The sequence below is a fragment of the Cryptomeria japonica genome, chromosome 8, assembly GCF_030272615.1.
Source record: "Cryptomeria japonica chromosome 8, Sugi_1.0, whole genome shotgun sequence".
Classification (NCBI taxonomy): Eukaryota; Viridiplantae; Streptophyta; class Pinopsida; order Cupressales; family Cupressaceae; genus Cryptomeria; species Cryptomeria japonica.
The window spans coordinates 7,823,989-7,846,535 of NC_081412.1; the positions used below are offsets into that span (position 1 = coordinate 7,823,989).

General features: G+C 34.7%; 1 protein-coding gene across 1 annotated transcript in view; it reads right to left on the bottom strand.

Moving 5' to 3' along the window:
• LOC131857359 (cysteine-rich receptor-like protein kinase 6) overlaps positions 1–22,547 on the bottom strand; it is a 43,676-nt gene that overhangs the window by 11,947 nt on the left and 9,182 nt on the right. The window contains exon 2 of the mRNA XM_059209794.1: positions 3,714–3,864. Within this exon, the coding sequence (XP_059065777.1) occupies positions 3,714–3,864 (151 nt within the window). The remainder of the gene's footprint in view (positions 1–3,713; positions 3,865–22,547) is intronic.

Consider the following 22,547-nt stretch of genomic DNA (forward strand, 5'->3'; position numbering starts at 1 on the left):
AAGGTAGACAGAGCATTGGACAAGCCAAGCGGCATCGCTACCCACTTATACAAACCATCCTTGGTTTTGAAGGTGGTCTTCCACTTATGTCCATGAATCTAAATTTTATGATAATCACATTCGAGGACAACTTTGGAGAAGATCTTGGTACTTGACAAGCAATCTAATATGTCATTCATTCTTGGCAATGGATATTGGTGCTTCACAATGAACTTTTTCACGTTTTAAAGGCTCTAGAGTCCATAAATAACCCCCATTTCGCTCCTTTCTCAGGGGAGAGAAGTAGGTGTGTCACACAGACTCATGCTTTCTCTTACAAATCCCTTGTCCAATATTTCAGTAATTTGCTAATTCATTTCCTCATTCTCTAGAGGAGCGAATCTATAAGCAACTTGATTTGGGAGATTGGCAGCTTGATGCATCACACTACTGCAATTTTTTTCTCAAAGCCTGGTATAATTAGGTGAAAATACTTGAATTAATTGTTCACATGAAAGTAGCCATATCATTGGACAAGCCAAATAGCATCACCATCGACTTGTATAAACCATCCTTGGTTTTGAAGCTAGTCTTCCACTCAGCTCCTTTACGAATTTGAATTCAATGATAATTGATAATTGTGTTTGAGGCCAATTTTGGAGAAGATATTGACACTTGAGATGCAATCTAATATATCTTCCATTCTTGGCAATGGATATTGGTACTTTACAGTGATCTTTTAAAGACTGTAGAATCTATACATAACCTCCATTTCACTCTTTTCTTCAGGGAGAGAAAAAAAGCTACCACACATGAACTTAGCTTTCCCTGACAAATCCCTTGTTCAATAATTCAGTAATTTGGTACCTAATTTCCCCATTCTCTAGAGGAGTCAAGCTATTAACAATTTAATTTGGGAGATTGGCAAGTGGAATTAAATGAATTTGATGGGCGATGCCCTATGGAGGTGGCAAATCAGCTGGTAAATTTGACGAGTCAAATCTGAATATTGACTTAGCAATTTCTGCACTTTTAATGGGACCTCTTGCTGACTAGACATTGCTTTTTCTTTGAAAGATCAAATATCTCCTTTAGAAACTGAAAACTCACTCCTAGCCCACCGTAAACAAGGATAGAGCTAATGTTTTAGTTGAGCATTCTTTACAGGGTTTCAAAATATGTTGTTTCCCCTCATTTTGCATCTCATTAGTATTTTCTCTGCCATGGTGGACTACGTTTCTGTCACATTGTCGGGGCTCGCCCAGTAACAAGTGGCAAACATCCACAGGTACTACATCACAGAGTACCTTATCTTCCCAGGGCTTGTTATAAAAGGCAACTAAACCAGACTTGTCCATGAGCGCACTTCTATCTTTTTTCGACCAAGAAATCTTATATGGTCTTTGATTTATGAGTACAAGAAAGATTCAACCTTTGTACCATTTAAGTACCTGTGAATTTTCTATTGATCCACCATCTATTATCACTTTTGTGTACCTTTCCTTGACACTTTGCATCTAGTCTAAAATATGTTATTATCCAGTCATTGTTTGTAGGTGTTTTGTTTCCTTCCACCAAGGTCCTTCATAGCATCATATCTTCTTCAGTTTCAGCCTCTAGTTCAATGGCTTGTGGCTCCTCTTCTTCTATTGACATTGCTCCTTTTGAATTTTTATGATTTATTGGAAAGTCTTGAGCTTTGTGAGCTTCATTGTATATGAGAGATCTAAAGGGCTTCCAATCTCCAAAAGATTCTCATCATCACCCCCTACCTCTACAGTCCTCCCTTCCTCCAAAGTCAGGTTTCACATTTCCCTTGGGCTCTTCTCCTTTGGAGGAACTTTCTTTTCTTTATTCAATCTGCTATCACCCATCTTATTTGCCATTTGCTCTTCCAATTTAGTTTTCCCTCTGCTTTTAAGGCATGTTCATATGCCTCATCCAAGGCACCTTGACTAAGGCTAGTTAATCTTAAAGCTAAAACATTAAGACATTACCATACCTATCTGCTTCTTGCTCTGCCTTCTCTTTTAAATTAGTTTGGATTTGCAACATCATGAATTGTTCTATATAACTTTTTACTAATTGACCTCTCTGTCTTAAGTTTTGAAATTCCCTAAACAGTTTTTGCTAATAGTTTGGAAGGCAAGAATCTAGCTCTTAAGGTGCTTCAAAATCTTGGGCTACAGCCTGATTTGTGCTTTCCCTCTCTTTCCTAGTACTTAACAAATTCTCCCAGCACAGAGCATCATGAGACTTCAATTTTGAAGCTGCAATTTTCATCCTTTTATAATTATCTTTATCAATGTTTTCCATCTCAAAATACCTCTTCCAACTCTTGGACCTAGTCTGTGCATAAATCTGAGGTGAATTAACCTTTAAAATCTGAAATTTCAGCCTTTACTTTTGATCCTTTTTTGGACATAGCTTCAATGAATGTTCTACTGCCCTAGATGCATTTGAGTCATCTGAATGTAGTTTGGCTTCAATGGCTTCTAAAGTCCTAAGCCATTCTTCTCCGCTATTTATCTGTGACCCTGCATTCCTTCTTCATCTTCCTCCTCAGTTCAGATGGATTCCCCTTTGGGTCATCTTTGTTTGATAGATGCAAGTTGATGCAAATAACATCTATTGCGGGAAATTAAATAATCCTGTTCCAGGTATAGAGTTGAACACAACAGAGTAGAAGAGAAATATAGGTAAGCAATACCAAACAGAAATTGAGAATAGCAGAATCAAAAATGAAAATACAGTGAAAATAAGCAATACCAAACAATTATCAGAAATTACAAAGAACTCCTATTATCCGAAAATGAAAACTACAGAAACCATTTTATTTGTCCCTGCTAAGTCTGCCAAAATACCTCTATATGAACTGCTTGAGTAACAACTTACAAAAACCCCTTTTCTAGCTCCTCTCTGTACAAATCTATCACAGCTTGTCTCTTCCACCTACCTGACTATCGACATTTATTTATTTTTCCCAAAGAAACAGGACAGTTTCTAACCACTACTGTTGCCTCACCATCCTCCCCCTCCCCATTTTCTCAACCAAACTAAAAATATGGGAAGAGACATTTAGTTAGTAGCAGATTTGGTGGCGCATCGTGTATCTACAATACATCAAATTGTCATATGACTTTTTTCGGAACCACCAATAAAATACAATGTAGATTGAGGAGAGAAACTACTTACATGAAAATAATTAAAACACTTAATTATACTTAAAGAAAGAACACATAATAGTATCTGCCCTCTTGAAGCTCAGCGAGCTTACAGCTTCGCGTGTTCGACTCCAAATGCCAATGTTCCATCCCCAAGGATACTATCAATGTCTGCCTTCGCGTCAGATCATTCTCTAAATGGCATTGTTAGACTCGATCTTTGGGACACATTTCACACTTCATGATGATCAACATTGGATTGTACTTTTTAGTTAGCTAGTTTCATGATGATCAACATCGGATTGTACTTTTTAGTTAGCTGTTTTGATACTTCACGATGTTGTAGGTGATTTTTTTTCCGGTAATATTCTACTTGTATGGTCATTCTGGCCTATTTGACTTATTTGTGGACACCAGTATAAATTTTTATATTATAGAAACTAATATTATAATTTATATTATTGTATGTATAGTTTAAATTCCGATAGATTCTACAACATGTCCACCAGATTAGTGCTCAACATCATCTCATTTCATATGTTGCGGCATAAATTTAAGAAGCATACATACCCATTGCAAAAGAAGCTCCCTGGGATGCGGAAGTCCAGTTTTGCTGCACTTCTTTCCACTCACAATCTCTAGGACAATCACTCCGTAGCTATAAACATCTGCTTTTTGTGTTAAATGGCCATGCACAGCGTATTCAGGAGCAGTATATCCACTGTATTTAATAAAAAAGTGTGAGTTTGCGACATTCTATAGTACTTGGAGTGTTAACTTGCAATAAAAGATACAATGTTTTGATGTTTGATCTTGAATGTTTGAATGTTTAAAAGAAGACAAGTACAATTCTTATGGTTGGCCAGGACAATAGTTGTTGATCGTACATGGGGTTTCCCTCGAGGCTACGCTATTCAGAGCAGATACTTAGATGTTTGACGCCATTGGCTCTACTCTCGACATTCACTTCTCTAGGGAAGCCAAACATTAGTCCCCACGAAAACTCCTCGTGGCGAACTTTGTATCTCTACTAAGAACCGTATGTGTGTGGGTCGCTCCAAAGGTCCGACCTCCTGACCCAACAACTAGAAGGATTTTGACTTTCTAAAACAAAAAGGTGCTAGTAAGGGCATCCGCTCGTGTGGCCATACATGCGGCACTTTCAGCTTTATAAATACAGAAGGCTCCTAGCCGGTAGGGGTTACACCTTACAACTGATCAAATAAATTTGATCAAACGGTTTTATGGGGAGACATAGTGTTGGTATGAACTAATCAGCACACATTACCCATGGCTTTCACCATGGATACAGTTATTTATAATGGTTCGGAAGAGGTGGGTTTTCCTCGCTACCACTTGGGTTGTTCTCTCCTCACTAGTAGTCCTAATGACCACACTGGGAGACAGGGCCTCTAGAGAATAAACAAAAAGAGCCTATTGCTCAAGACACAAAAGACACTGGTTCAATTTTAGTGCACCAATTGAAGTGTTTGCTAGTCTATGGAAACAAGGAACACGATGAAAATTAAAAGAAACCCTTGCCAAGATTCTGCAAAAAATATTTGTGAGTAGTTTTTGCAATAATACCCCTCCTGCAAGCACACAAGTTCGGTAAATTTTAGATCCAAAAGACTTTGTGAAATAGGGGCCTTCAACAATGCGTTTTTTTTGACAAATTCAAAGATCTGATTTTCCATGAGTTATTTTGCACCATTAAAAACAGAGCACCTGTAAAATTTCAAGAAATTTCCAGAAATGTAAGAAAATCTAAAAAAATTTCTAATTTGCTCCAAAAAGAAAATGACGGAAATTTTTACTGGACACTACTGATAGCCTTCCAAACCTTCATAATAAAATTCCTACAAAATTTACAAGTAGTTTCTGTGATATGATCAAAATAATGCAAAACCCTAATTTTTAAAGATCCTATTTTTTAGAAATTATTTTGCATCACAATTAAAGTGACAAAAAACATATCCTGTGTATATTTATGAGAAACTTTAAAAAATGCAAAAAAATCCGAAAAATTCGCTAATTTGCTTTCAAAATTAAATTTTTATGAAAATGCATAAAAAATTCATAGAAAATTCAAATAGGATTCAAAAAATCTGATTTTTTTACTAAGAATTTCAGATATTGGTCTTGACTTTAAAAAAAAAAATGGATGTCAAAATTCAAAGTATTTTGTGAGATCTGATCAAAATAATGAAAAACCCTAATTTTTGAAGATCCAATTTTAGAGGAAATATTTTGCATCAAAATTAAAATCACAAAGGAATAGAGCCTATGTATAAATCAGAGTGCTTTCCAAAAACATAAGAAAATTCAAAAAATTCGCTCATTTGCTCTCAAAATTAATTTTTTATGAAAAAACATAAAAAATTCATAGAAAATTCAATATGCTCCAAAAAATATGAATTTTGGATTGTGATCTCTTGATACTGTGTTCAACCTATGAACAAAATTTGGTGCAAAAATTCCAAGCCGTTTGTGAAATCTGTTTAAATCTTTCCAAGATCTTGATCTTGTGTCCAAAACCCTAAGTGCACAAGGTTATTCTCTAAATTGTTTTACAAAACAACAATATAGGGTTAGAAAAACCTATAAAAACAACATAGATTTAAAAAAATCCATGTTCCACCGGGCATGCCAAAATATTTATGGTGAAAGTGGAAACAACAATATTGAAAGACTAAATGGATTCAACCACAAAACTCTAGCCTAACAATGAACAAAGATCCACCATAACATATGAAGATTACCTAAGACAATGCAAATCAAATGAAATCACAAAGGTTATACCATCACATGTCCAATAGGGTTTGGATCTCCATTCTTCCAACCTCCATTGATCTTGTTTGATATATTTGCTCTCAGATTTTATGTGTGCACAAGAGCTCAACAAAGAACGGAATGTGGTTTCTAGTAGGCTTGATCGCATATGAAAATTCGAATGCTAGAGTCCGAATGCGTAGTTGAGGGGGATTGATAATGAAGGAAGTATCCTCTTATATAGAAGACACTGTAAGAAATAGAGGAATAAGATTGAGAGGTGTAAAAGATAAATGGTTGGCTAGGATTAGAGGGTAGGTAGAGGAAATAAGAAAATAAAGAGAGGGTAGGTAGTGTAAGAATTAAGAGATGAATGAGATGTGTCATGGGTAGAAAAGGTTAATGAATTAATTAAATAAATAAAGATCTATTTAATTAATAAAGGAAATGGGATCAATTAAATAAATGAAATATTTATTTAATTTAGAAAAAAGATAATTTAAATAAATAAAAGTATTTATTTAAATGAGAAATAATGCTAGAAGAAGATAAATGAATTAATTAAATAAATAAAGATTTATTCAATTAATAGAAGAATTAGGTTAAAATAATTAAATAAATAAAGATATTTATTTAATTAGATAGGACAATTCTAGGTGTCTACATATATAATAATTATATTATACTTTATAATAAAAATTATTAGATATAAATAATATAATATATAATTATTATTAGAGGGATGAAGATATATATAATTAGGACTTACTTTTTCCCTCTCCCTTTATATATATATATATATATATATATCACCCTCTATTTATATATTTCCCTCTTCCCCCTTCTCTATATATTAAGCTCCCTCCCCCTCTTTTTTCTCACCCTCTCTACCTATCTCTCTCCTCTCCCCCTCTTCTCTCTCTCTACCCATCTCTCTACCCCTCTCTCCCCCTCTCTCTATCTCTTTATATCTCTATATCTCTATCACTCTATCATAGTGCCACATACATCTCTATTTCTCCCTCTCCCTCTCCCGCTATATCTATCTATTTCTTCCTCTCTATCTCTCCCTCTCCCTAAATATTTATGTATCTGTTTATCTGTTTATCTCTACCTCTCTCTATCTCGTCCAATACCTCTTCCTCTCTATTTGTCTATCTCTTTATATTCATCCCTCTATTTTAATCTCTCCCTCTACCTCTTATATCTCTTTGTCTATTTCTCTCCCTCTTTGTCTCCCTAATTATCTTCATCTCTATTTTTAATCTACTCTAAACTAACCACACTATTGGCAGGAACTTGACACATTGCATTTCTTGTTAATTTATTGTCTAATGTTTTTAATATTATGATACTATTAATTGTGAGTTTAAAATTGTTAGTAGTGATCATGAGTATTAATAATTGAAGGAAATGTATTCTTTAGATTTAAAAAGCAGTAAATTATGTTATGTCAATATCAACACACTAATAAAATATGACTTAATGTATAATTAATGGTCTACTCTTTTTTGGGATCTCATTGGACACCTCACAATTGTTCATATCCATATGTTTTTTTGTGTTTTTATATATTTCTATATATTTGTTTATTTTTTATATATTCGAGACACTTTTGTAGTGTTTTTCTTTTTTCTCTTAATCTTTTTTTCAGGTATCTTGGTTTACATGTGACCTCTCTTTCCACTTCTATTTATATAATCTTGGTCTTCTTACCATTTTCTCATCTTGTCTTTTGAACACATTATGAATTATAAAAATCTAATGTTTTTAATTAGGATGTTTATAATGCTTTTCAATCTTAAAAAATCAAAACATTAGGTTTTCATAGTTTATAATAGCTAGTACATTATATTTTTGGATTCAATTGTATGGACTTTTTTTTGCATCAACATTTTGGATCACACTCCATGATCCATCATTAAGATGATAGAGAGTTGGGAAAATGGATCACAAATTGTGATCCAAAACACCTATGCAAAACAAAGCTCAAAAAATTGAATTAAAAAATATCATGTGCTAATCTTTAAAAGGATCAATGTTCAAAGTTAAAATTTAAAGTTAAAAAATCAATTTCAATATTTTAGAGGGTAGTAGAAAATAAATGGGTTGGACAAATATATTTGGATTATATTAATGTTCGTAATGGTAAATTTATTTTTTAATATATATTTTGTGTTTATAGTTATTTTATTCATTTTTTTTAAAGAATTAATTTTATTTATTTAAGAGTTATTATAAATTTTTTAATTTGATTTGATTCATCTAAAATTTATTTTATAGTTATAACTACTACCAAAAGTTTTACAATTTACATTATGGATTGTGAAAATATCATGTCTTTAACATCTACCACTATGATGTTCATTGGACCATAATTATTAATGAATGGTCAAACAAGTAGCAATAAGCATTTCAATATGGATAGTTTTTATCTTTCATAAATTTAAGATCTATTTTGGTTTTCCCTTGGAGTTTCACTCTTGCGTCCTTATGTGTTGTATGGAACTTGTATGATGTTTAATTAAAGAAATTAAAAAATAAAAGAAACAAACAAAACATGGGCCTCCTCTTTTGGATGATGTTCATTGTCTTAGTCAAAATTTGGTTAGTTCATACTTAGAATATGAAAAATTGTAATGTTCCCAACTCAAATCATGAGGATTAACAACACATTGGTTGTTCTTTCCTTGGATTACCTAAGAGGAAGAGGACTTCAAACATCATTAGGTAAATATTAGAGAAAGTGGTTTGTTCTCAATTTTAATCTTAAGTTGTGTGCACGTCTCCTTATGCAAGTTAAGTGAACTAAGTTATTTTAAGTTGGCACAGGTTTTTAGGCAACTTAACTAACTCCTAGCCAAAAGACTCAAGTTGTCCCCCTTTTATGTATTTTAAGTGATTTTTAAAAGCATGTAATGGAAAGGCAAGGGGGATCATAGTGTTGTTATATGGAGCCTAATCAAACTCGGAGGTTAAATTTTCCCTAATTCTATCGGTTTTGATTTATTGGATAATAATATTAGACTCTCTGTTTGGTGGATGTAGCCTGAAATTGGGTGAACCACGTTAAATATTATCTCTTCGCTGTTATTATTTCCATGTTTTTCATTCCTATGCTTTATATTAATCTACATAAAATTTGATTTTTTTGCATGTAATTCCTAAACACATAGGATTTCTAGGAGCTTATTAATTTAAGTTTTTAGGGTTTCAATGGAGAACATTGTATTAAGAGGTGGCAAATCAAAATCTAAGATTAATTCATCTCTTCAAGAGTTATTATATAACTCTCTAAATCTCTTTTAGAGCTCACTATGTTGATATTTTTTTGTTTATTATTGTTGCAACTTGGCTTAAGGTCTAAAACCCTTGAGTATCCTTGATTTTGGAGAGACATATGGGCCTCTCTTAGTCAAATTGGTGTGTTTCGGTGGAGGAGCTTTCATATATGAAACCCTAGCATATCATCTTTTTTGGGCTGCAATTAGTCATCAAGCTTGGAGGTTGATTTAGAGATAAAATTTAGAGTATAGGTTATGTGTCGATTATGACAAGAAACCTTCATATTTATGAACATTCTTGAAAACAACAACAAAAAGTACAAGTTATCAGACCTAACACTGGGTTGTTTTAGAGTTTTGATGTCAAATCCAAGGACAATTAGGGTTTGACATCATCTTTGATTTATCAGACCTAACACTGGGTTGTTTCAGAGTTTTGATGTCAAATCCAAGGACAATTAGGGTTTGACATCACCTTTGATAACAGCTAGGGTTTGGAAGTAATTTGTGAGGTATTTTGTATCTAAAATTTATATACTTTATTCTTTTTTATCTCAAGAATATAAGAGAAAAATCATTGTGTTCATTTTTGGAATTTTTGGGCAAAACTAAAGGAATTCCCTACACTTTTTCTAGGGTTAGTAATACTAAATTTTTTATTTCTCATAGTATAAAAATTAGTCTTGTAATATAATTATAAATTTGGGTTCATTAAGAAAAATCTTATATACAAATATAGTTTCAATTTTTTGTGCCTTGGTTTTGGAAATATTGTTGTTTTTTCTATTATCCTTTTTGGGGCTATTATAGTGGCATCAAAACTGCAAGACTTGGCAGCCTATTTGGGTTGCTTGTATGCATGGAAAGAGTGGTCATAACCTAGAAAAAAGAAGGAAATAATGACGGACAACAATCAACCACCATCATCAAGTGAAGAGGAGGAAAAAAATGTTTGCATAAACATTAAGCCAACTACACATTAACAAAATTTATTTAATTTAGATGTTTCCAAACACAATAAACGTCAAAAATCTGGTGCATATAGAAATAGAGGAAATCAACAAAGCTGAAGAAAATAATGACCATGTTACTGACAAATCCATGGGTTCATCACAATCTGGACCTTTCATGTCTACATTTAAACAAAAGGATAAGCCTACACAAGAGAAACCCATTGAGGACAATAATGATGTTGAGATTTTGGCTAACTATCAAGATTTTGGGGAATATTTTCAATCAACAATCTCTTTTAAAGATTAATTAGAGGTCACTAAATGCATAAAGCCAAAGCAGAAAAAATGGAATCAAGGGGAGCAAAATTAGGGGTTGCAAAAGAAGTTGGGACAACTATCCTTACCTAGATTCACCAAGATGAGGAATCAAGGTGTAGGACTTACTTGTAAAGCTTGATCTTGTCATCTTACCCATCTGGCATCCTCGACACATAGCATTCTCAGGTTTTTCCAAGCTCGGTAGACCTCTTACACGATGCTTCTTACTTATTTTGATCAGATTATCAAAATTAACATGACAAAATCTTTTATGCCATAACCAGGTTTCTTCTATTTTAGCATATAGACATTTGTTCCGAGTTGAGTCAAGATGAAATGTATTACCTCTTGTTTGAGTCCTGGTAGTAGCTAACTTTCCATGTTTGTTATGAACTTTGACAATTCCCTTCTGAAATTCTATTCAGTATCCTATATTATTTAGTTGTGCTACACTCAACAAATTGTTTTTCAATCCTTCAACCCAGTATACATCATTATATTTAGCATTGTCAAGAAGTGTGATAGATCCTTTACCTTTCATCGGACATGGGGCATCATTACCAAATCTTACATAACCTCCATCATAATCTTCAAGTTTTACAAACTTGTGTTTATCACCTATCATGTGATGAGAGCATCCACTGTCTATAATCCAAGAATCATTAGTGTTTATGTGAGATACTAGGGCTTTTTATTCATACCTTTCTTCATCTGATCCATCTTTAATAGCCACATAAACAACTTCCTCAGTTTCAGTTTCATCAGATTTATCATCATAAGATTCCTCATCAGCAACTAGGCATGTCTTTCTATCTCTCCTTCTGAAGTCTCGGTGTCCTTTGTAGTGATTGTCTTTCTGTCTGTCTTCTCGGTAATCTCTCTTTTCACTAGATTCTCTATCAGGATAGTTAGAAGCCATATGTCCTATTTTATCACAATCGAAACATTTTAAAGGTAACTTCCCTTTATACTTACCTTTGCCTCTCGGTAACCTCCTAGCCAATAGTGCTTCAAACTCTTCTTGCTTTTTGATTTCCTCATACAGTTTGTGTACTTCTTCCATGTTTTTATGAAATATTTCACTTGCTCCACTATGATTTCCTTTAGAATACTTAATCATTCTATCATTATAATCATTAGATTCACCAAGATGAAAAGAACTGAATGCAGATTCAACTTTGTTTACCGAAGACCCACTGTTATCAAAATTACTTAACTCAAATGCATGTAGCTTACCGATAGTAGCATCCAAGGAAACTGACGTGTTTGGTACAGACCTTAATTCATTGATTGCAGAGACTCGAATAGCATAAGAAGGTAACAGGGTTCTCAATAACTTACTTGTTACATCCTTTTCTTCAATAGTTCCACCTGCTCCTTTAATTTGATTGACAATCTCTTTCAACCTTGTACTGTATTGTGTTATGTTTTCCCCTTCATTCATCCTCATGGATTCAAGTTGTCCTCTTAGACTATCTACCTTTTCTCTTTGGACATGTTCATCACCACCATACACAGATATAAGGTTAGTCCACATTGCCTTTGCATCATTACAACCTTCTAGATCATTAAACTCTGAGTCGGTCAATGCTGATGTTATTTCAATCATAGCTTGAGTATGCTCTTGCTTTGCCTTTATCTCTTCCATTGTCATTGGGTGGGTGCTCGATGCAATGTAATCATTTTCCAGATAATATGTAGCATATTCTCCAATTCCTAATAAGTGCAACTTCATCCTTTTTTGCCATGTAGAGAAACTTGACTTGTTCAGCTTTGGTGCATCCCTTTTATACATCTTTGGATCTTTGCCTCAAGTGCCTTTAAACTTTTCTTCCTAGAGTCCAAAGCTCTAATACCAATTGTTAAGTACAGATGCCAATAGTAAAGCTCTAAGTCAATAGATAATAGGATGAGAGGGGGGGAGGGGGGTGAATCATACAAACTTAATCTTCAATATATCCAACAGATTCAACCTCGGTAGCATATACTACAGAAAATAGCTAAAACTGTAAAACATTTAAATTCATGAATATATATCATCACAACACATATAACACTAGATTTAACATGGAAACCCAAATAGGGAAAAACCACTGTGGGATTTCGGACCCACTAAGAAATATACTCTTCTAGAGTATGCACGGTTAAAAGAAAATTCTATTAAAGATTACAAACACATTGCTAGATGTGACCTGGTTAAGGGATTTCCCTTAGATCTGTTAGGATCTTGCACTTTGTTAGAAGTGACCTTGTTAAAGGATTTCAAACACTCATTTAGAATGTCACCTTGTTAGAGGATTTACAAATAAGACTGTTAAGTCCACTTGGTTAAGAGATTTCTGTCACTTACAAAATAAACAACAGTAATAAAATATATCTACAACTTTGCATTTGAAATGCTAAAGCAGATTCTTATTTGCTCAAAACAATCTTGTCATAAGACTTATCTTGTCCCTAGATGGGCTTGCTGGGCTTCCCAATCTGTTCTTCAATAAGATCTCCAAGCTTCTGTGCTCGGTAAATATTTCTGTAGCATCACTGTGCTTACAATTTGCCCGCATCCATTGTTCATCAATAATTCCTTATTTATAAACAATTCTCACTGCTTAATCTCCTTTGATCACATTTCCCATGATCAATCTTAGCCATCAGATCTTCATACTTGACCAGGTTCAAAGTATCCTTCGATCTAAAAATGTTTTACCTTGCCTAGGGACTTGCATTCCTTTCTTGGAACTTGCACAAGGTTATTGCGGTTCAATCTGAGCTACAGATCTTCCTACCTATATTATATTGCCATAGATCCTTAACAAACTTCATGCACGACATACCAATCATTTAATCAACTCCAGCTCATCATTGTCCTTCATTAAATAATGCTTCTATTCATCCAATACAATCTGTTATAACTCGGTTGTTACTCAACTAACACTAAACTTCACTCGGTAGACATTCTGTCTTCATTTACTGACATCGATAACCTTAGGGTTTACTGACTAGGTTCCTTTGCTCGGTGACTTAGTACAGTATTAAACAATATATTTAGGATATCAAAATAATCAAAACAACATGATCTCATCATTCTCTAACTCGGTAATAGTTGCCCATTGAATAACTTATTACTCCCCTTTATTATCATATTTTTTCGGTGTCACTTACCGACTTCTTAATACTCATCAAAACATACTTCTTAAGATATGGCAACATCATACTAAATCAGAAAATCAATTTCTTGACATCAATGACAAAATAATATTATTAAGATAGTTATCATCCTTCTTCAGTTATATCAATAATCTCCAATAACCTTCTCAATATCCTTATTGAAATGCCAACAATCTGTCTTTCTACTGTAATGCCAACAATCTCCCCCTTTGGCATTGATGGCAAAACCAACTTGATAAAACCAACTTGATTCGGATTGCTGTATCAACTTCTTCATTCTGAAATCTTCTCTGAAGTCTTCTCCCCCTGTCAGTAGACTTCTGTTATCTTCTCCATTTAGTCTTCTCCCTTTACTTCATTTAGTCATCATTTAGTCTTCTCCCCCTTTGACAACAATGCCAAAAAGAAAACTAATCCAGGGTTCCTTCTCCTGTGAAGTTAATGCCTCACTGTAATATTTAGAGCTCGGTCAGATCAACTCGTCTCTATTCAAAATTTCCTGCACACCTTTAGAAAATCTCCTAAAATGCGTAAATCAACATCAATCCACAAATAATATTCTATAGATTCACTTAATTGATGCTGTCACCGAACTCTGTTAGTGAATAGAAGATAGGGGTAGGACCCCTAACTTGCTTCTGAGATACTCAAAAGTGTCTTTAGGTAGTGGCTTGGTGAAGATGTCTGCAATTTTCTCCTTTGAACTGATATATTCCAGTATAACATTCTTCTCTTGGACTTCCTCTTTGAGATAATGATACTTTATAGATATATACTTTGTCTTAGAGTGCATTACCAGATTCTTTGAAATGTTAATGGCACTAGTGTTGTCACAAAATATAGTTACTGGCTCGGTAACCTTTTCATTTATACCTTCCAACAATTGTTTGATCCATGCTATGTTGGTACAATTCAATGCTGCAGTGACATATTCAGCTTTAGCTGTTGACTATGAAATGCATCCTTGTTTCTTGCTAAGCCAACTTACAAGTCTGCTTCCTAAGAAGAAAGCTCCACCACTTGTGCTTTTCCGGTCATCAATGTTTCCTGCCCATTCAACATCAGTATAAACTTTCAAATCAAAATCATTCTTCTTTTCATATACTAGGCCATAATCTTCAGTGCCTCTCAAATATCTAAAAATTCTTTTGATTGTTGTCATATGGGTTTCTTTAGGATCTGCAGAAAATCTTGCAACTATACCTACTGCATGTGCTATATCCGGTTTGCTGTGAACAACATATTGCAACTTTCCAATCATAAATCGGTAAAGTGTCTCATCAACAGATGCAGATTCATCATTCTTTAACAGTTTACAGTTGGTAGTCATAGGACTACTTACCGGTTTAGAATCCTCCATTCCAAATTTCTTCAAGATTTCCTTTATATACTTTGATTGAGTAATGAAAATCTCATTCTTCATTTGTAGTATTTGTAGACCTATGAAATACTTTATTTCACCAATTAATGACATCTCAAATTCTTTGCACATTTCATTTCTAAAGTTCTTGCATTGAGAACAATTTCCACAAAAAATAATATCATCAACAAATATGGCTGAAAGCAATATACCATTGTTTTCATCATTCTTATATACATGTTGCTGTTCTCACTTGTTCTTATAAAACCAATCTTGATTAAGTAAGAGTGCAATCTTTCATACCATGCTCTGGGTGCTTTCTTTAGACCATATAAAGCTTTGTTCAGCTTACATACCTGATCTTTACCCTTGTCTTCAACATATCCTTCAGGTTGTTCAATGTAAACTTCTTCTTCTAATATAACATTTAGAAATGCAGATTTAACATCCATATGATATACCTTGAAATTCTTGAAAGCAACATATGCCAACAATGTTCTTACTCCCTCAAGTCTAGCCATAGGTGCAAAAGTCTCACCATAATCTATTCCTTCTTCTTGAGCATAACCTTTGCATACTAGTCTTGCTTTGTTCCGAATGACCTCACCTTTTTTGTTTAGCTTGTTTCTGAAAATCCTTTTTGTACTGATTATATTTTTGTCCTTTGGTCTTGGAACCAATGTCCATGTTTCATTCTTCTTGATTTGGTCAATCTCTTCTGTCATAGCATTTACCCAATCTTCATTGTTAAATGCCTCTTTTACTATTCTGGGTTCAAATTCAGATATCAGACATGTGTTTTGTCTTAGTTTGTTCCTTGTCATTACTGGATCATCCTTATCTCCTATAATTTGACTTGATGCATGATTTCTTCTGACATATTTGGCTAATATAGGTTCGGTAGGCTCTGTATGATCTTTTTTATTAGTCGGTAACTGAATACAATCTTTAGGTTCTTCAGCAGTTTTATCGGTAGGACTTCTCGGTTGGACATACACAAATTCTTCATAATTCTCTGGTTCTTTGGAAATTCCTTCATCATTTCTTTCTACAAATTCATCAATTTTCACAGTTGCACTTTCCACTATTTTGTTAGATGATTTGATCAGACATTTGAATGCTTTACTTCTAGAAGAGTAACCAAGAAATGTTCCTTCCTTGCTTTTCTGATCAAACTTCCCATTTCTATCATCTTTATGAACATAGCATCTACTTCCAAAGATTTTAAAGTAACTTACATTAGGTTTCTTGTCATACCAGATTTCATAAGGTGTCTTCATAGTTTCTTTCTTCAATTTTACTCGGTTCAGGGTGTAGACTGCAGTGCTTATTGCTTCTCTCCAGAATGTTTGAGGTACCTTCTTTTCAATCATCAGGGTTTTGGCACAATCTACAATAGATCTATTTCTTCTCTCAGCTATCCCATTTTGTTGTGGAGTTCTCGGTGCAGATACTGGGTTAGTGCAGGATCAAGGGGGGCCAAAAAGTGGTGATGTGAAAAAAATAGCCTTCCTCACTCGCCTAAAAATGCGAAAATCCGTGTTGACTTTTTGCTTGGCCTAGGTGTTAGTACACCTTGGCCTAGTAATTACCTATGCAAATCGGATATCAGATAAAATCGGATATCCGATTTTTATTTGTAATTTTAATTTAAAAAATATATTATATGTTACGTATTATATAATACGTATTATATGTTATGTATTATATAACACGTATTATATTATATTATATATAATATAATATTATATTATATAATATAATATTATATTATATTATATTATAGATTATATAATATAATATTAAATTATATTATATATTATATAATATTGTATTATATTATATATAATATAATATTATATTGTATTATATTATAATATAATATAACATAATATTATATTATATAATATAATATTATTATATAATATAATATTATGTTATATTATATTATAATATAATACAATATAATATTATATTATATATAATATAATACAATATTATATAATCTATAATATAATATAATACAATATTATATAATCTATAATATAATATAATACAATATTATATAATCTATAATATAATATAATACAATATTATATAATCTATAATATAATATAATATAATATAATATAATATTATATTATATTATAATATAATATAATATTATATTATATTATAATATAATATAATATTATATTATATTATAATATATATAATATAATACAATACGTATTATATAATATAATAATATATTATTATATTATATAATATATTATTATATTATATAATATATTATTATATTATATATGTTATTTAAAAATAATTTAAGTGTTGAAATCGGATATCCAATTTTCTGAGACTTTTATATTTAGACAGCGACAGTCCCATGAGTCATTTTTAACTCACGGGTAGCACGAATTTGTCAAAATCCGATATCCGCTCCATCCGATATCCGGTTTTTTGACAAAAAATTGCTAAAAAATAGATTTAGAGGTAAGAATTTTGTCATTTTGAATTATTTTCATTCATTTTTTGTATTTTTTGTGAATGTTCATTTGATTTTTCATTGAAAATATGGTTTTTTTTCATAAAAACTAGGTTTTTTAAAAATCAAATACCTAATTGTTTAAATTTGTTAACTAAATTTAATTGTTTACATTCAATTAGGTTAAAAATGGGAGATAACAATGAAAACACTGACCAACCACAACTGCAACAACCAAACCCTCATTTGCCAAACACCCCCTCAATTCAAGATTTGATTGCACAAAATTTGAATGAATTGAGGGGAATTGCAGAAGTATATCATAGGATCCCTCGTCTAAACCCATTGTTTGATCCTCTCATGTCGATCGTAAAAAGTATGGAAACCATGACCGAGGAGCACGATGCCGCCCTTTTGTGGCGAGATTCTATGAAGGAAAAATATGCAAATGGCTTGTCGTATAAGGATATCAAGGATCTTGAGATATCGAAAGCCGAAATCGCCTCATTGTTTGTCAATCCCCATACTAGTCAGCCTGTAGATCCCCAAAAAACAAAACTTTCAATCAAATGGTGCACAAATGATGGGATTGTGAAAAACTTTTGGGATCGTTGGTGGATGGTTTTCGACAAACCACCCAACAACAATCTTGATATCCCCTTCTATTTCATAAAAAAATTGTATGCTGAGTTTGTTTTACAGAAACATGTGAACTACTTTGACATCCAACCTTTCCAGGGTGTAGGTTTAGGTATGCCCCAAAATAGACCTGGGGCAGTCAGAGTAGTCCAGGGCCCATATGTCCCCCCTCCTCCTGTTGATCCCCCACCTGCAGTTCAGCATCTTGATATCATTTGTGAGGCGGCTTCACGGACCATATCGGCTATTCACTCTTTGAGTAGCCTTTTGGTTTCTCAGGTTGCGTTAGTAGCTCAGCCTACTTTTGATGGTAGCGGTGCATCGGGTGGTGCTGACACGTCATCCTCGGCTCCACACATATGCGTGCCCCATAGTTGTGTCATGTGTGGGCACGTATGCTTGGGTCCAGTTGGACAGCTCGTTGATCCTGCTATGGACAGTGCAGATTACGAGGTGCATGAGATGCATGATGCACTAGAGGTTATTACACAGACTGGAGGATACCCTGGGGAGTCCTCACATGCTAGAGGCGAGGAGGCACCGTCATCATACATTGATGATGTATTGGTAAGATTTGTGTTTTCACAGTTCATGTTATATTTTAATTAAATATTTATAAATTAGATAATATTAAGTACTAATTTTTATTTACATGGTCTATTTAATAGTTGATGACCGAGGATGAGTTGAGACAGATTCAGGAGGGCACCTTGTCGGCCATTTCATTTGGCCTCGATAGCTTGACGGTACATATATTATTGCACCTAATCGTTTGTATTTTATTGTACATACATGCTCATCATTTATATTTGTATTAATTAGATTATGTAGTAACTTGCATGTATATCTTATTTTACTCTTGTAGGGCACAAGCAGCACGAGTGCGGTGCAGTGTGATCTAGGATCTGGTAGTGCAATTAGAGACAAGGGAAAGGTAATTGAATGCAAATATGATTGAATGAATAATTTAAATAACTTATAGTGATTATACATGTCTAGACATAGATTGATAGTTTCATATACTTGTTGTGTATATATACAGAGAATCCTTGGCTTCACATCCTTGATGACTACACCCAGTATACCTGAAGAAGAAGAAGAGATGCCTCGAGTAGATGTGTGCTTATTTTATTTTTTGATTAGTAGATATAATTTGTTATTATTAGTGACAATTATATGCTAACTTGTATCAATGTCATGTTTCTAAACATATGTAGGTTGTTTATGAAAATATTCAAAACATACCTCCTCTACCGAAGACATACATCAAGAGTCCTGCAAAGCTGAAGAGAAAATGTGGAGCTGAGGTAAACATGAATAGTTCAATTAAATAGTTCATTTTTATGTTAACTTTTCGAATGTGAATTATATAATATAACTAATATTAATCGTGGTTTGTTTTTCTTGTGCAGGATCCTTCAGAGCCGAGTAGTGCGGCTAAGAGGATCAATTTTGATGATCCATCAGCAGCTTAGGATGTTATAGATAGTTTTGGGATGCTTACATGTCTAGTTGGCATGTATATTTTGTATATGGACATACATTCACATATTTAGACATACATTTTGTTTCAATTGGTGTTTATGCCATATTTGTGTACGGACATACATTTGTAATCATTCGACATTTTTATATATACAAAAGTTGATATTCGATCATATAAATTGTTGCTCATCTCTGTGTGGTGTTATCATGGAAATCTTTAATCTTCATTCCAATAATTAACAATGGTTAATAATGGCTATTTAATGAACAATACAATTCATTTCATTTCATCGTAAGTGTTGTTTTTATAATGAACAATATAATTCATTTAATGAACAATACAATACAATTTATTTAATGAACAATACAATTCATTTAATCAACAATACAATAAAATTCATTCAATGAAAAATAGAATTCATAAACAATACAATTCATTTAATGAACAATACCCCACACATGCTCCTATTTTGCCCCCCCACTCGATCAAACGCTCGGGGTCATACCCTACCGGCGTCGTCCCTTGAGCGCCCTAAGTGCTCAAAATTATCAAACTTTGACGGGCCCTAACTCAAAATCTGTGGCACCTATGAACGATCCGTTTGAACCTATGGGGCCATGAGAGGGGTCCCTACAAAATCCTATCTCGGTTTTTCAAGTTTCCCTACGGTTTTTTTAGGGCAGCAATTTTTCAATTGGCGAAAAATCGTCAGTCTCACTCAATGGAATGTTGTCGCGTGGCCAATTTCTCATTCATCTCATCGCGATGACGAACCGTCAGCTCTGACATGTCCAATTAGGCATAATTACCCTACGCATGCTCTTGTTTTTCCCCCCCACTCGATCGAACGCTCGGGGTCATACCCTACCGGCGTCGTCCCTTGAGCGCCCTAAGTGCTCAAAATTGTCAAACTTTGACGGGCCCTAACTCAGAATCTATGGCACCTGCGAATGATCCGTTTGAACCTACAGGGCCACGAGAGGGGTCCCTACAAAAGCCTATCTCGGTAGTTTAAGTTGCCCTATGGTTTTATTAGGGCAGCAATCTTTTGGTTGGCGAAAAAATCGTCAGTCTCACTCAATGGAATGTTGTCGCCTGGTCGATTTCTCGTTCAGCTCATCACGATGACGAACCATCGGCTCTGACATGTCCAGTTAGGCATAATTACCCTATGCATGCTCCTATTTTGCCCCCCCACTCAATTGAATGCTCAGGGTCATACCCTACCGGCGTCGTCCCTTGAGCGCCCTAAGTGCTAAAAATTGTCAAACTTTGACGGGCCCTAACTCAGAATCTGTGGCACCTGCAAATGATCTATTTGAACCTATGGGGCCATGAGAGTGGTCCCTCCAAATCCTATCTTGGTATTTCAAGTTGCCCTACGGTTTTACTAGGGCAGCAATTTTTCGGTTGGCAAAAAAATCGTCAGTCTCACTCAATGGAATGTTGTCGCCTGGTCGATTTCTCGTTCAGCTCGTCGCGATGACGAACTGTTAGCTCCGACATGTCTAGTTAGGCATAATTACCCTACGCATGCTCCTATTTTGCCCCCCCACTTGATTGAATGCTCGGGGTCATACCCTACCGCCGTCGTCCCTTGAGCGCCCTAAGTGCTCAAAATTGTCAAACTTTGACGGGCCCTAACTCAGAATCTGTGGCACCTACGAACGATCCGTTTGAACCTACGGGGCCACGAGAGGGGTCCCTACAAAAGCCTATCTCAGCATTTCAAGTTTCCCTACGGTTTTATTAGGGCAGCAATTTTTTAGTTGGCGAAAAAATCATCAGTCTCACTCAATGGAATGTTGTCGCGTGGCCAATTTCTCGTTCAGCTCAACGCGATGACAAACCGTCAGCTCTGACATGTCCAGTTAGGCATAATTACCCTACGCATGCTCCTGTTTTTCCCCCCCACTCGATCGAATGCTTGGGGTCATACCTTATAGGTGTCGTCCCTTGAGCGCCCTAAGTGCTCAAAATTGTCAAACTTTGACGGGCCCTAACTCGGAATCTGTGGCACCTGTGAACGATCCGTTTGAACCTACGGGGCCACGAGAGGGGTCCCTACAAAAACCTATCTTGGTATTTCAAGTTGCCCTACGATTTTATTAGGGCATAAATTTTTCGGTTGGCAAAAAAATCGTCAGTCTAACTCAATGGAATGTTGTCGCTTGGTCGATTTCTCGTTCAGCTCGTCGCGATGACGAACCGTCAGCTCTAACATGTCCAGTTAGGCATAATTACCCTATGCATGCTCTTGTTTTTCCCCCCCACTCGATCAAACGCTCGGGGTCATACCTTACCGGCGTCGTCCCTTGAGCGCCCTAAGTGCTCAAAATTGTCAAACTTTGACGGGCCCTAACTCGGAATCTGTGGCACCTGCAAACAATCCGTTTGAACCTACGGGGCCACGAGAGGGGTCCCTACAAAAGCCTATCTCGGTATTTCAATTTTCCCTACGGTTTTATTAGGGCAGCAATTTTTCGGTTGGCGAAAAAATCGTCAGTCTCACTCAATGGAATGTTGTCGCCTGGTTGATTTCTTGTTTAGCTTGTCACGATGACGAACTGTCAGCTCTGACATGTCCAGTTAGGCATAATTACCTTATGCATGCTCCTATTTTGCCCCCCCACTCGATCAAACGCTCGGGGTCATGCCCTACCGACATCGTCCCTTGAGCGCCCTAAGTGCTCAAAATTGTCAAACTTTGACGGGCCCTAACTCGGAATCTGTGGCACCTGCGAATGATCCATTTGAACCTACGGGGCCACGAGAGGGGTCCCTACAAAATCCTATCTCGGTATTTCAAGTTGCCCTACGGTTTTATTAGGGCAACAATTTTTTGGTTGGCGAAAAAATCGTTAGTCTCACTCAATGGAATGTTGTCTCCTGGTCAATTTCTCGTTTAGCTCGTCGTAATGACAAACCTTCTGCTCTAACAT